Genomic DNA, 16,140 nt, shown 5'->3' on the forward strand with positions numbered 1-16,140 from the left:
AAACACTTCTCTCCATACATGCCAGAGGGTTTAAACCCTCCTCTCCCTCTTCCTCCATGCTCTACTCCGATATTCATTAGAGCCATGTAGAGTTCTTTATCTTGTGTGTTTTTCTTCTGAAGCTCTTTCTTGTCTGTTTGTCTTTCGGCGTGTACAGCGTGACGGATGATCTCGCTCATTCTCGCGCGATCTGGCTCGATGCATGATTTTTCCACTTCTCGTCTCAGCTCTCCCCTTAGGTTTCGCAGAAAAGTGGATCTGAGATGTCCTTCGAACGGACCAATGTCCGGTCCGTCTGAATCAGGTTGAAGTCCAGAATGTTCTTTAAATACTTCCTCCAGTCTGGCCAAGAAATCCTCCACTCTTTCATCAGTCTTTTGCACACAAGCAGCGATCTTATCCAGATTCAGAGCTTTGGGAAAAGTAGATTTTAGTCCTTCTAAGAATTCTTCCAGAATCCTCCTGTACTCAGCATTGCTTGCGTGCGACCAATCGACATGTTCCCTTCTCTTATCCTCCACAGGCCATTTACCCTGTAGCTTTCTTAAGTCAGATGGTTTTAGTTTGACTTTCAGCAGTCTCTCTAATTCTCTCGTTGAGGGTGAGAATTCCTTGCAAAATGTCAAAAGTTCTTCAGCCATCAATACTCCCCCTTTCTCTGCTGAACTGAGATGTTCAGCTGCCTCTTTCATTTCGGCTTTGGTCCAGGGTCTAAAAACTAGTTCGGGTCCCTCTGGACCTGCCACCTCGACCATAGGGAACTGCTGTCCATCTTCATCAAAAGATTCTTTGCGGTAAAGGTCATTAGACGTATTCTGCCATGCGGGTGAAGTATCCGTCTGTGTCTGTCTTTTTACCGCTCCTCTCGTCACGGGAACTCTGGCGACCGGCGGGGCTGGATGGTCTTTATCCTGTTTTGGGGTCACCACGGGCTGTGGCATGTGCGGCACTGGTGGGGGCACTGGAGCTGCCTCGATCGGGTTCAGATGTCGGTGAGGAGGGACACAATCATCCTCCGGTTGGTTTTTGTAACAAGTCATAGATGGGGGTAAAGGAGACAGAGGGGTTAAATCAATATACTCAGGCAAAACAGCGTACAATGGAGCATGCGGCAGTGGGGGTGTATGACACGGCGGTGGAAGTTCTTCCAAAGCCTTTTCTTTAAAAACATGGTCACGTCTATTTGCTTCCTTTTCCCATAATTCTAAACATTTACACGCTTCGTCATATTTTTCCCTTTCTTTTGTAGACATTTTAAATATGTCTTTTTTCCCCATGTGTTCTCTTATTTTCCCTAATTTTGTGGTACTAAATGTACCGTTTTCTGGAAAGTTAGCTTTTTCTATTAAATAGGGTACGCCTTGTAAACTTCCCGTTCCCCACCTTTTCCTCATTTCTCTGTATGTTGGTTTATCCATATTCATATGGGATCTTCCTTGTCCCATTTTTCACGATTCAGAGTAGTCCCCCTCTACAGACTGTTTAGAAATGTTCTTTCTATTTCAGAGTAGTCCCTGCTCTACAGACTTTTTAGAATTCTATTTTATTTCAGAGTAATCCCTGCTCTACAGACTGTTTAGAAATCTATTAATTCAGAGTAGTCCCTGCTCTACAGATTTTTTAGAAATGTACTATTTCAGAGTAGTCCCTGCTCTACAGACCTTTTAGAAATCTACTATTTCAGAGTAGTCCCTGCTCTACAGACTTTTTAGAAATGTATCTGACTCACCACTTTTCCTTTTTGTGCCTTGCACTGAGTTCTTTTGGGATCACGTCAGCTTGGGGTCCGGAGTAGAGTTCTCTCGTCCCTGTATGGGGTTAGAGCTGGATTTGCTATGTCCAGGATGATCAGTCAACTCTAGTCCGTTCTCCGTCAGCCTTGTGATCCCATACCTCGTCGCCAAATTGTTGTGGAATTTTCTTATTCCTTAATCAAGGTGAGTCAATTTTGATAAACGCAACACACAGAGACATCAGGTACTTTGCAAAGTATTTTATTGTCATTTAATCTGCATCATAAGCAATGAGCATGGTGCAGAGCAAAGGCGCTCTTTCCTTCTGCACCCAGAGTATATATATGATTACGTGAAACCCCCTCCCTTTGCCCCCTAGCCAGAATCCCGAGCTGGTTTCCGAGAAGTGATGCCCGTTATTCCAAACAGAACATCTTGGCCTCTGCTCGAGGGCAAAGGCAGAGTGGTATGACGCGTATAGAGAAAAACATGATAACATAGAGAAGAAAACATAGATAGAAACTTCATAAACATATAGATAGACACATCAAGAAGCTAGACTAGAAAATTTCCATTACAACCCACAGGAAACACATCTTATTTCCCAATTTATTCACTCTATACATACTTAAAAGAATTAAATATAAAATATCTTGTCTTGAGGATCTTCCACTAAATGATGTTTAATAAACAAAGTTTGGGAGAAGCCCTGGTAAATTACTGCACACCGAGCACATAATCGCCAATCAGACCAATTATCCAACCAGCGTCAGCAGAACACGTATAAATATAGAGAAGCTCCTCACCTCAATCCTCTCATCCGATATTCGCAATCCCGCCACCACCCCGACTCCTCTCCTTTTTCCGCCCCTGCCTCTGGCAGCCGGGGAGATGGGCGCTCGGGGCTCGGTCCGGGCTCCCTTCCCGGTGAAAGGGGGGGCACTCCGGGCTCGGATGGGAGCTCAGAGCCCGGAGCCCTCTCCCTGGACATTACGCCAAATACACATAAATCCTAATTATCCGCAGCCAGAATTTGAAGGGGCGAACTCGTGAATAAGGCTTGTTAATGAAGAGAAGGAATCTGAACATATCACTGCATTCCTTGGCCAAGTATCTTCCATCCACCTGATAGCTAATAGTATTGCTACCATCTCTGTTGAATATACTCCTACTTAGTCTGATACTCTTTTGCCAATTTTAACTTGAAAATGTCGAACATATATAGCTGCTGAAGCTCGACCTGTTTCAGGATCTTTGGGAACCATCAGAACAAAATTTTGATCTCTGAGTTGTAATTCTGCTCAATATACTGCTTAACCATTACATCCTTTGCCATTACTCGATTTCCATCATTAATAATTTCCCTGCTAATTAAAATCGACCAATTGCAAAGGGAATAGCCAAGGGCAAATGGGTGACACTACTACTGTAGGACTCAATTCTATATGTATTATTCCACATGATTTGGCTACTTCTTCTGTAATCCATCCAAAACTACCCAATTTGGCCGACTCATATTCCCAACAATTTTCCAAAACCTTTTTAATTGGATGATTTTCATAATGTCCCTTTACCGAAATCCAGTAATTCAATTTATTTATTTTAATCTTCTTATATCAAGAGGCATGTCATTCGTTCCTACCTGTAAGGCAGGAATATGAGAAGATCTGAGAGCACCACAACACTAAATCATTTCTACATTGTGTTCCATCATCAGCAAACAGGGACTTTTCAACTCCTGCACTAACCTGGGAAAATATGTCATCAATCATTACATTAAATGAGATAGGACTACACACACTTCCTTGAGGAGTACCATTTTCGATATAGTATGTTTTGGAGTATGTTGATCCTACCCTGACTTGAATAGATCTAATAAAACTGAATAAAACTATAAAACCAATTAAACATTCTTCCTCAAATACCCATCTCATCCAGTTTAATTAGAAGCCCCTCTCCATATCATATCGTAGGCCTTCTCCACGTCAAAAAAACCCCTAATAAAACTTCCTTATTAACTTGAGCTTTCCTGATGTCAGACTCTAAGCTTAAAACCGCATCCATAGTATTCCGACCTTTTTTAAACCCAATCTGGAAAGGAGACAAATATCCTTTACTTTCCAAAACATGATTAAATCTAAAAATAACCATTCTCTCCATAACTGTACACAGATTAGACGTTGATGCAATAGGCCTATAACTAGACGCTGCTGAACGATCCTTTCCTGGTTTTGCGATTGGAATAATTATTAATAATATGTTTCCAAGTATTTGGTCAAATCCCCCTTTCACATATTTGATTAAAAAGACGTAACAATATGTATAGCGATTTATCTGAAAGGTACTTTACCATTTCATAACAAACTTTTTGTGGCAGAGTCATGGCAGGGCCTCGTGTTTTGTGTGGAGAGAAACACATTATTGTTGGTCACGATGTGCTTTCTCTCCACCCTTCTCGTCCCATCTCGTTCCATTAGGGTTTCATTCCCCACACCTGCCTTTTGTAAAATATCCTTTGTTAGTTCCCCCATATATTGCCCTTGTGTACTCCCCCATATATACTGCATCATCTGTGTTTAAGAGAAAAGTGAATAAAAAAGCTGTGACAGCCTTCTTATTGGAGTTCCACAACTACTAATCAATATGTGTGTAGGTGAGGTAAGGGGACTAAACTTAAAAGACTTAAAAGCTATTATTATCCTATTATTTTTTAGCACAATATGAATGTATGTCTGGTGCTGAAAAAAAACATACTTTTTATGAAGTTCTTTTTATTGTGTACACTATTGAAAATGTGGGTTTGTCTCATCCCATGGTTGGGTCAAATTTCGTTTATTTGACCCAAGCTTTGCCTAAACAACCAACCATTTCTAAAAGCTGACACCAACTATCCATACATCTATTTTTTATCTGCTTGCCCTCTGAGTGTCACAGAGAGCTGTCCCAGCAGGGGTAACCTTATGAAGCTCAGGATTGCCAACAGTGGTGCAATGTTGTACTAAAGTCAAGATGTCCAGACAGTAGCACTTTTATAAGCTTACAACATCCGGTCTTTAAATGACTGGCTTGTAATTCTATTCTAAACTGCTACATTACTCTTAACATTGGACAGTCTTGTCCAACGCCAATCAAACTCCATTGCTCATCATTACGTCCAATCCAAGTCCAGGGCTGCTGGTCATGCTGCCCCGTCTGCTGAGCTTTAGCTTTATTATACCAGTCTGGTTAACAGTAGTTTTCAAATAATTGAAAAATAAAGAACTGGAGAAGCAGTAGATGACTGGATCAAGAGCGCTGTTCAAGTACGTGAATGCTATAGACATACTGAACAACTGAGCTGTTAGCTTGTAAGCATTGCAATACTTCTCTCCAAATAATTTTAAACAGAGGAGAGTCAGCACTGTGGCAATGCTGGGGAAAAAACATAAGATAAAAACACAGACGATAACCAGGATACTCCGGATGGCCCTTTGTCCCCGCTTGCCCTTGTCCATCTGGCGAGTACGTAAGACGCTGGTGATGCGAACTGAGCAAAAGATAAGGAGCATTAGCGGCACAAAAAACTCTATGATAAACACACCATAATGCAGGAGGATACCCAGTGATAGATTTGGATCACCACTGAAACTTCTGCAATGGGAGTTGTTGTGGTCTGTGTTTAGAAGGTTGTTGGCCAGCAAAGGGATCCTCAGCGCTATCACAACTGCCCAGATGAAGCAGGCCACCCCGGCTGCTTGTTTTAAGGTCATGTAATTGATTTTGTGATGCGGATGGACCACTTTAAAGAAGCGGTCAAAAGCCACAGCAGTCATGAACGCAATGCTGGCAGAGCGGTTGACGGCCACCATGAATAGATTGATTCGACACCATGCGTCTCCGAATATCCATGTCTCACCACGCAAGTAGTTGTTGATACGGAAGGGTAGACTCACGAGGAGCAGGAAGTCGGACAGAATTAGATTGAAAAGAAATGTGACATTGGTCCCCCAGGATTGCAGATTTTTGCCAAAAACATATAATGCCATGACATTGCCGGGCAGACCGAGTATCATCTCGATGATTACCACTGGAGGAAGAACGAGTACCACCAAGGTGTGAGTTGAGCCATTGCAGTAAGATTCAGGGCCGTTTGCGGTCATGGTAGTTTCTGAAAGAAAGTTTAGTGCTAGTTGAGCACATGATTCATATTTTTTGCTTCATAGTGTTGTTGATAATTTAAGCATTACACAAATAACCATCAGTAGCAGGCGGAAATAAAGTGGATAGTCCAAAAGCAATAGACTGTAGGAACAATGGTTACTATGCACTATGCAATAATATTAGGAGCATATTAGGAAGAATATATTTCGAAAATGTAATAAAAAAAAGTAATAATAATAAAGAGCATTGGTATAAGACACATTTTTATAATTAAGCTTGAAGTGCTGAGAAAATTAAACAAATGTATGTTATTTGAAGACAGGGTGCAAGATACCTACTAGGGATAATGCACAGTTCACAGATCAGTATACTATACAACAAATACTGTTCCTCATCTTGTACTTTATTTGTTAATGTTATCATCTTTGGTTTTAAATTATTTTGCTTCAATTTTGTCATAATTCTGAGCTAGAGGACTGGATAAGAACTAACATTAGTGTCTCACACTCATGTAAAATGTTTAGGCAATTCAAGTAAATTGAAAAAAGGTTTTATTTTTTTTTACCTTACTCAGGACTCCAAACTAAGCACATTGAGATGTATACTCAAGCTGTAGATGTAGACAGAGTGTGAGAATAAATGCCTAAATGCAGATTTCAGATTATACCGCAATAACCCACCCACTGCCTTCCTCAAAGCACATATCACGATGACATCAAAAAAGAAAAGCGGAGGCTTTGCCAATTCTTTGGCATTCTGAGATGGTCCAGCTTTCAAAATGTTTAACTTCTTGTATTTTTGTTTACGAAATATTCTATGTGTTGTTGACGCAGAGAAGCTTATTCATGCATTTGTGACCTCAAGACTTGACCACTGTAATACACTACTGGTTGTTCTGCATTATCAATAAAGATCTCTAAATTCTCAGAACTCCAGACTTTTGATAACACCTAGAATAACTGAATCCACCAAAGGGAGTCTAGGTTTCAAACACATGAGTGTGTTTTGCATTTACGTTCCGTGCATTGGGATATATATGTTCGTCTAAATGGCCAAAGCATCCGTTACTGGCCCAAAACGAAAGCCGGATATGCCAGATGGCAATCCGCCCCTGCTCTTTTCACACCACAGGGAAATCTGATAAAATAATCTGTTGAACGATTGATGATCATCGGGACTTTGCCTACGATTGTGGGAAGGAGAGAAATCAGCCCTATAATCTTGTGGTGAGGCCCTCGGCATAACAAACATTTATAACGTAATTGTGGTGAGGAAGGCGGGACGAGAGCCGTGACGCGGGGCCGGTGGCGTGAGTGATCAGTGCAAGCAGCTGTGCGCGCACCGGTCCCGCATCTTATCACGGAGGAGATTGGGAGCTTAAAAGGATGTTCGGCAGGACTGTTGACGAGAGAGGACCGGGCCCGAAACTGTGTTTAGTTTGTGTATGTTTTATGGCCGGCAGTCTACCGTGAGGTGGCTGTCGGTCAGTTACTTCAGTGTTTATTGTTTATTTAATTAAAGTTTTCGTGTTCGAATGTTCGCCGGTTCCCGCCTCCTTCCTTCCCATCTAACGAACTTTATTACACTGGTGCCGAAACCCGGGAAGGAAGGGGAAGCCGTAGCCAGTATGCAGTCCCCGCCAGCCTCGCCGTTTGCGGAAGTGATTCAGTCGCTCGCGGCTCTTCATCACGAACACCACCAGGCGCTGCTGGGTCTCCGAGATGACCAGGAGAAACGTTTCCAGGTTCTCGTCCAGGCTCAGCAAGAAGACCGCGAGCAGTTCCGAAACTGGGTCCGCCGCGAAGGAACCAGCACCGCGTCACGGCTCTCGTCCCGCCTTCCTCACCACAGTAATGTTAAACAAAAAGCTTCATGATTTAATAGCATTTTTTAGATTTAAATACAATTTTAACCAGATGTGGACCAGTGGTTTAAATCTTCTTCTTTATTCTTTGCGTACAGACTGAGGGCAGTGGCGTAGCGGACGGGAAGACAAAAATTGACTAGAAGAAATAATTAAACCGTTTTTATAACGTGAACGTATAGGACTTTTATTTTGGTGGTAATTGCAGCCTACCGTGTTTGGCGATTATGACCATATCCATTGTCCTTGTTATCCAATCACGATTAAGAATTTCCGCAACTGTTTAGAGAGTGAAGCTTATGAGCGCAAAATGAGTAAAAGAAAATATGTCAGCGGAGCTCAAAAACAGACTAACCAACACCGAAAAGAGCAATTCAATGCAAAACTACCGAAAATTACGTGTGCATTGACACAGCTGTTTCCCAGCTCAAACAACGTTTCAAAGGCTTGAATACAATAGCGAAACAATTCCGCTTCTTATGTCCAAGTGAACTCTTACATGCAACTGATGATGAGTTGCGTGCTTGTGCCGAAACATTTGCAGTGACTTACAACGATGATATTTCCTTCGAATTTCCATCACAGTTGCTTTCGTTTCGAAGTGCCCTACGTTCTGAGATAAAAAAAAACTTGAAATGGGCTCAATTAAAGATCTGGCAGAGCTACTGATTCTGAAGCATACATCTATTCTACCAAGTGTCACGGATGTGGCTACAGCTCTGAAGCTTTTTTTAACCGTCCCCGTCACAGTGGCAAGTGGCGAGAGATCTTTTTCTAAACAAAAACTAATAAAAACCTGCATGAGAAGCACAATGAGCCAGGACAGACTTTCTGAACTTGCGATACTCAGCATTGAAAGCCAGCACGCGCGTCAGATGGACATAACAGACATTGTCAAGGACTTTGCGCAGAAAAATCCTAGGAGAAAGGGGCACTTTGGAGGATTTTAAAGGTAATATATATTACCTTTATTGAATGTTAAACGTCATGAATCTTTGTTGTATACTACAGATAGAAAAAATATTTTGACGTCATGTGCTCCCTTGCATTTTAACAAGTTAATGTAATTGCTGTTTTATTGTTGGTGTTTCTTGTATTCTTTTTTTTGTGAAAAGTTCTTAATAAATAAATACGAAATAATTACATACTATTAAATTCCACAGTTCTATTTCACGATTTTAAATGAAAAGGTGAATCCCCCATCTAATTATGCAGCGAGGGGCCCCGCCTCCACTCTTGCGGGTGGGCCAACGCAGTTTGCGCTACGCCACTGACTGAGGGTGTCTAAATTCATTAATATTTTGTCTCGATTTGAGCCAACAACAGGTTAAAACAACCCAGTATAGGTTAATTAATAACCCAACAGTTGAGTTTGTCCCTTTTTGACCCAACGCTGGGTTGTAAATAATCCAGAGTAAAGTCTCTTCCATTATCTGGTGTAACAACCACCACTAGGTCACTAAAAGCACCTATATTGAGATGATGAATTACTTTTTTAGTTTGTGACATCTATTACATGTATCATACTTTTAGACCAAAGGGCATGAAAGACATTTTGATATTGTTCAATAGAAAGTAGTGAAAGAGTGTACTGTTCTCTGTTCTCTTATACTGTATCTGAAATCAAATGTTATATGGAACACTCTAAAGAGTGTTCTGTCTAGATAAGTAAACAACATAAATAAATAATGTGTATTTTTATTTCATGGCACAATAATACTTTAGTCATACATGGTAAAATGATAATAATCTACATTCGTATTGATATAGTCTCTTAAAGGGACAGTTTACCAAAAGGAAATTCTATCATAATTTACTCAACCTCATGTTGTTCCAAACCTGTATAATTTTGTTTGTTCTGCTAAACAAAAATCATATCAGTAACAAGCAGATTTCATCCTCCATTTAATGCCATAGTAGGAAATATAAATACTATGGGAGTCATTGGGGAGGAGATCTGTTTGGTTACTGACATTCTTCCAAATATCTTCCTGTATGTTCAGGAGAACAAATAAAGGGATATAGGTTTAAAACAATCAAGGTGAGCAAAATATGACGGACTTTTCATTTTTTTTATCCCTTTTAGTATGTTACTGCTACTGAACACATACGATAAATGCTGTATTATTAGCTAAATTAAATTTGCATGTACATTGGGGTCCAAGGGTCTGACACCATGTTGAAAGTCTAATTTAAACCTCAGAACAAACTAAATGTTTAAGGATTGTCACAAATGCCAAACAAAGAGATGCAATTATGCTGAAAACAACATACAAACATTAAGAAATATTTACAATTCAAAATATTTACAGTTTCATCTATTTCTGAGAATAAAGCGTCTGTGTGACATTATGGCAGCTCACATATTGATGTATACCAAATAAATAGGCCTAATTTGAAATTCATGGTCATTTTGTTACTTTTAACTTTTTTATAATGATTCTAAATGAAATCATTTGCATAACAATACAGTTTTATTCATGCAAATAAATAAATAATTGTCTTTTTTGTTTTGTTTTTGCCAGACGCTTTGATCAAACCTGATTTACAATGTGTTCAAATTTGATTTGCACTGCATGTGTATTCCTGGGTATTAAACCCTCACTATTTCAAGCTTGGTATGCAATGCTCGACCATTTGAGATGGCACAGCAATCCTGCATGAATTGTTTTCCAATTCCATTTGGTGGAGTTTCCAATGGCTTCTGGGACAGGCTCCAGTCCACAATGACCCTCAGAGGACAAGGAGATTTGAAAAAGTGGATGAATGGAATACAAATTCTTCATCGGTTATTTTTATCACGGGTAAGTTTGTTCAGAAATACAACATTTTGAACAGAAAGGCGCAAAGATGCGATTCGTATAAGGATAGACTAAACAAAGCTTTTGTAACAACGCCCCCTTAAGTGAAAACATTGCTATAGTTAAGTTTTGTCTCATAAATGACAGCAAATTCCAGTAATGGCGGCAATAGTTGTTTTCCTCTATTTTCATTTTTTTAGGACTACACGTTTCAGTCTATTTGCAAACCTGAAAATCTTGATATTGTTTAATTTTATTTATAATTCAATGTATTATTTTTATATATGATAATATTATTTTACCAACTTTTTTATAATGTTTTATTTACTATTTATTGTCATAATTTATCATTAAGGTGTAGGGTTGCGTGAACCCTTCTATCTATATACAGCATCGATCCATCCAATTCATCCATCCATCAAATCTACCGAACACCTCCATCCATCGAATCCATCCAGTGTGGACCCAGTGTTGCCATGTTGTACAGAGGAAAGTCAAGATGTCCAAACAAACATGGCAGTGCTTAAATAGGCTGTGAGTTGTCCTTTATTGTATCCTATACTGTGATATGAGAAAGTCTTGCAGTCCAATGCCTGATCAATCCCTGTCATCCTTTCCAGTCCAAGCCAAGTTCTTAGTCACTTCCACTGTACGTGCTGCCCCGTCTGCTGAGCTGTAGCTGTATCACGCCCGTCCGGTTAAGAGTTGACCTCAAATAATTGCGAAATAAGGAACTGGAGAAGCAGTAGATGACTGGATCAAGAGCGCTGTTCAAATATGTGAATGCTATTGACATAGCAAAGAACTGAGACGTTAGATTGTAAGCGTTGCAATACTTTTGTCCAAGTGGCTTTAAAAAGAGGGCAGTCAGCCCTGTGCCAATGCTGGGGAAAAAACAGAAGACAAAAACCCCAACGATAACCAGAACAGTGCGAATAGCCCTTTGTCCCCTCTTGTCTTTGTCCATCTGGCGAGAACGCAGGATGCATGCGATGCGCACAGAGCAAAAGATCAGTAGTATTAGAGGCACAAAAAACTCTAAGATAAACACACCATAATGCAGGAGGACACCTAGTGATGGATTCTTATAATTACTGAAACTTCTGCAGAGGGAGATGTCGTTCTTTTTGTCTAGAAGGTTGTTGGCCAGCAAAGGGATCCTCAGCGCTATCACAGCGGCCCAGATGAAGCAGGCCACCCCGGCTGCTTGTTTTGAGGATATGTGATTGATTTTGTGATGCGGATGGACCACTTTAAAGTAGCGATCAAAAGCCACAGCAGTCATGAATGCAATGCTGGCTGAACGGTTCACGGCTAGCATAAATAGATTTATCCTACACCAGGCGTCTCCAAATATCCATGTCTCGCCGCGTACGAAGTTATCGATGCGGAAGGGTAGACTCAGGAGGAGCAGGAAGTCGGACAGAATTAGGTTGAAGAGAAATGTGACATTGGTCCTCCAGGATTGCATATTTTTGCAGAAAACATATAATGCCATGATGTTGCCAGGCACGCCGAGTAACATCTCTATGATGAGCACTGGAGGAAGGACGGATGCCACCAAGTTGTGAGTTGAGGCATTGCAGTGAGGATCAGAGCCATTTGCGGTCATGATTATTTCTGAAAGAAAGTTCAAGTATAGGCTTTAGTTCGAACACATTATTATTGAACCTCATTTATAATCCATTCGACAATCTTTGTGGCAGACTAAATACCATCAACAACAGCAGTAGGAGACGGTAGAATGGAATAGTTGCTATGTATTATGCAATGATGTTTGGAGCATTTGAGGAAGAAGTTGCTAAGAAAAGAAATAAGACTAACAACAACTTTGTGGTTAGTGAAATAACCATTGGCAAGTATTTCAAAAGAGCATATAAAGGAAATGATCCACCTCGTTTTAGTTTGACGTGTGCTGTGAATTAATGCGATATCAAATGAGTCAAAAATCCGTCACAGAACAGTGAGTTCAAAGTAGTTTCTAGCTTCAAAAACCTCAAAACAGATATTATTGATTTGGTTTGTACTAATAATTCTGTGTTTAAAGCACTGCCCATTCCGTGCCACATTTGGAGTGGTTTGCTTCCTCTTTGTTAAAATATTTCAACATCAGTCTTGTTAAACCGACTTCAGTTTTTACACATTGCATGTAAATATGTGCTCTGTTAACAGCTCTGAAGACAGACAATATATTGCAACAAAACATTATGTTTAATTATGTTTAATGCTATCATTTCATCTGACTGTTCATCTCTTAAGTAGAATTTGAAATATTGTTACCTTCTTAAGCTAAAGAATGCGTTTAGATCTAAGATTTGTAACAAACTAATATGGAAATAAGCATAAACATTGTACAACAGCAAAGTTACAACGTATTTTCACTTACCAGAGTTAACTTCAGACTAGTTTGCTGATTCAAGCACATCAAGATGTCAGCAGAGACTAAGAAGAAAAATGCTTCAAGAACAAAAGCAGATTTCTGGTGTGAGTGCAACAACCGTCCAGAAGTTGCTTTAAAGTGAACATCCCCTATTTTGTCGTGATGACATCATACGAGTGAAAGTGATGTCCAATTCTGAGACATCCTGAAATGCTCTCACAAACTTGTTTCTTTATTTGTCTTCTTTGATTCTTTTGCTTCTTTCTTTTTTTTGCTTGCTTGGAATTATTAAACAAGCAGTGATGCTTTCTATTTTCCCAGACAAAATGTAAAACGTTTGGTTATTTCACTTTCATGATATTTAAATATATATTTTAAGTTCATTTGTAAAACTTTAAGCAGTTTCATATCACATTTTATATACCCTTGTGTGACGTCAACTGTTCCATCTTTACAAATACAATTCTAAATGTACGCAAGTACCTGACATCAGATTTGTCATGTTCAGTATTAAATTCAAAGAATGAACCAAGAGCCAGGAAAATTTCTTCATCGATAAGACATAAGCAGAAGTATATTTGACATGACTGTGTGCTTATTCACACTGTTCATGCAGCCCTACCACAGTTTTTATATTTTTCATGTGCATGTGTGAAAGCGAGAGAGAATTTGCAATTGGATTCCCACATGACCTGCTAGTCTGTACTGATCACTCATTTGACTTTTTATTACTTTGAAAAGCAAACATCAGAGATACTGCATATGAATGTCACCAGGGCAGCTTTTGTTTGTCATGAAGTTAACAGCCTCCCCTTCTATGAACTCAAAGCTATCTTTCATAGTAATGTGCATGTCTGTGCTATTTTTGGCTAAAATGTCATTAGTCTTTAGTGCAACATTGTTTATCCTGGAAACCGGATGTAGCATGAGCCTGAGAAAATATATTCATTTTTCGTACGCGTGCTGTGATATTGAGAGAGGTAACACCCAATCTCTTAACAGGCAACCAAACATGTCTCATTTTGAACAAAAATCTAATCTGAATCTTAAAGACACTTAAGATAGCTTTGGTTTGTTTGCCATCTTGGTTAGTACTCAATGTTCACAACTGCAAGCTTTTAACCTTAGATTACCACATCAACCTCACTGAAATCACCATCATGTCTTCTGGAAAGTGTATGACGCATTTGATGTTGCATGTAAGGCCTTATAATGGCATAAGTGACTAAATGATTACAAAATGTTTGGTAAAGTCTTTCTTAAATGGCTCCAATTCCCATTTTCCATGACAGGCCAAGCTGGCCTGATAAGCACCATTGAGTGGGTCTATCAAAACTTCTCCAAAAAACTCTATTCCAATATATCTGTTTACATCTCCCGATGCCATATAAGAGGTAGTATGCTTAGGGTCCCCGCCCTTTCGCCTCTTTATTTCTGCACAGCTCGATGAGGATGTCACTGATAGCGCGGCTTAATATTTAGCCATTGTGCTCCCAAGTCTAGAGAACATAAGCACAAACAGGCAAATATAATAGAGCCAGAAGCTGCAGTGCGCTTTGGAGTTGGATGAATTGAAGATGGTGTCTAGAAAGTTGCTGGTGAGAAGGCCAAACCCTAAGAGTAATGGTGAGTCTTGAGTTGTTTATGAAACAATTTAAACTGTTTAAGGGATGTTTAGGAGATCTGTGATGCATATTCACAGTTGGTCGTCAATTACATGAGGCGATTTCTAAGGTAGCATGAACTATGAGGATCCACCTTGCTCTCATGTATAGCATCCGAACAGTGAATAATGACATACCTGCAATCACAATATCTACGTCTTTTAAGAGAAGTCTAGAAGAAAACTTGATTTATTTATTTTGACTGCATGCAAAAAATGTGTGGTTAAAGGGAACAGATTTTCTAAAAAATGGGCCTAGCTTTTAAATCTTTCCTCTATGTTCTTTCCCCGATCAAGAGACCGATAATCCACCAATGTCTGGTTTGAACCCTGATAGTAAGAAAGTTTAGTGGCTTTAAGACTAAAGTAAAGTGTACAGTAGACCACCTTAACCAGCTTGACCATACTTGGTGACCAACTTGAACTAATAAAACCAACTTTGCCCGATTCAAGTAAGAAACAAATGCAATGTGTAAATTACTTGATGCAGGATGTTCAGACTGAAAGCTCTTTAGTTTGCATTTTAGCTTATCTCAGTCTTGATCTGTACTATGGTTTAACACATCATCTTTATCTCATTTTAGAAAAGCATTGCTCCTACCAAGAGTTTCATACATTTATTACTATCAAGTTGTTAATCTGCCAGTTTCGCTTCACAGCTGAGAGCTGTTGCAAAACGAGAAGATGGTAAATATAAGAACATTCAAGTACTAAATCAAGCTTCAGCAAAATTGAAGTCACAGCTCTGTTTCAATACTGCACCTGACTAGACTAAGGCTTATCTTAAATTTAAGGCAGTATCCTCACAGTATCCACGTTTAGATACCTTTCAACAGGGGGATTCTGACATTTTACAGAACTAACAATGCCACTCTCTTATAGGCATAACAATACATAACACAAGCATGGTTCAATTGATTTTTAGATTTGACAAGATTTTCTGTTTTCATGAAAAAAAATCATGTTTATATTTCACTTGCTTGAATTTTTTGACTGAGACTGATGCAGTGCATTCTGGGATTACATTCACCGCTAAGCATCTGCATGATGCTTCAGGAAAAAAGCATAATTATACTTATTCGCCTCGCATAAAGATACATTTTAAAATGGCCTCCACACCTGGAGCATGTCATGTCAATTTCTTCAGATGCTGCCTACGTAAAGCAAAATAAAACTGGGAACAGATCCATTCTGTGTTTGTAAAATCTAGTTCTCAGATTTAATGTACTGATAATATACTATTGGTGAGAAGATCACATAGCTAGTGTTCTGTTCTAAAGTGTGTACCAGCTCATTGAAGATACATCTACTGGTTAATGAAACAAAGGATAATCAATAACGGTATTTATTAACAAAAGACTCTTTTCTGCCCATGCAGATGGTGGTGTTTTCACAAACGCTGAAGCTGATGAACAGATCACACTCTCACCCCTCTCACCTCTTGCCCGGCTCTACATTTATGCCCTGCATGGGTGTCTCTGCGAGGTGGCATTCACAGCAGCTTGGGACTGGTACTACACACATGACCACAAACTAACCGGCCACACAAGCCTTTGGGC

The 16,140-nt window shown here is 39.6% G+C and overlaps 2 protein-coding genes across 2 annotated transcripts; both read right to left on the bottom strand.

The window, feature by feature from the left end:
- Positions 1-4,861: 4,861 nt before the first annotated feature.
- LOC306903917 (hydroxycarboxylic acid receptor 2-like) lies at positions 4,862-5,872 on the bottom strand (the record flags this gene model as incomplete). The annotated part of the gene is made up of 1 exon (XM_079473459.1): positions 4,862-5,872. One exon carries the CDS (start codon positions 5,870-5,872, stop codon positions 4,862-4,864), a length of 1,011 nt encoding a protein of 336 aa, XP_079329585.1.
- A 4,992-nt stretch (positions 5,873-10,864) lies between these two features.
- Positions 10,865-13,025, bottom strand: LOC306903713 (hydroxycarboxylic acid receptor 2-like). Its single transcript, XM_079473118.1, has 2 exons — positions 12,925-13,025; positions 10,865-12,158 (listed from the first exon to the last, which is right to left on the bottom strand). The coding sequence occupies exon 2, from the start codon at positions 12,148-12,150 to the stop codon at positions 11,173-11,175; it is 978 nt and encodes a 325-aa protein (XP_079329244.1). The 5' UTR covers positions 12,151-12,158; positions 12,925-13,025; the 3' UTR covers positions 10,865-11,172.
- Positions 13,026-16,140: the final 3,115 nt, after the last annotated feature.

The sequence above is a fragment of the Barbatula barbatula genome (assembly GCF_947034865.1).
Source record: "Barbatula barbatula genome assembly, chromosome: 14".
In the NCBI taxonomy this organism is placed as follows: domain Eukaryota; kingdom Metazoa; phylum Chordata; class Actinopteri; order Cypriniformes; family Nemacheilidae; genus Barbatula; species Barbatula barbatula.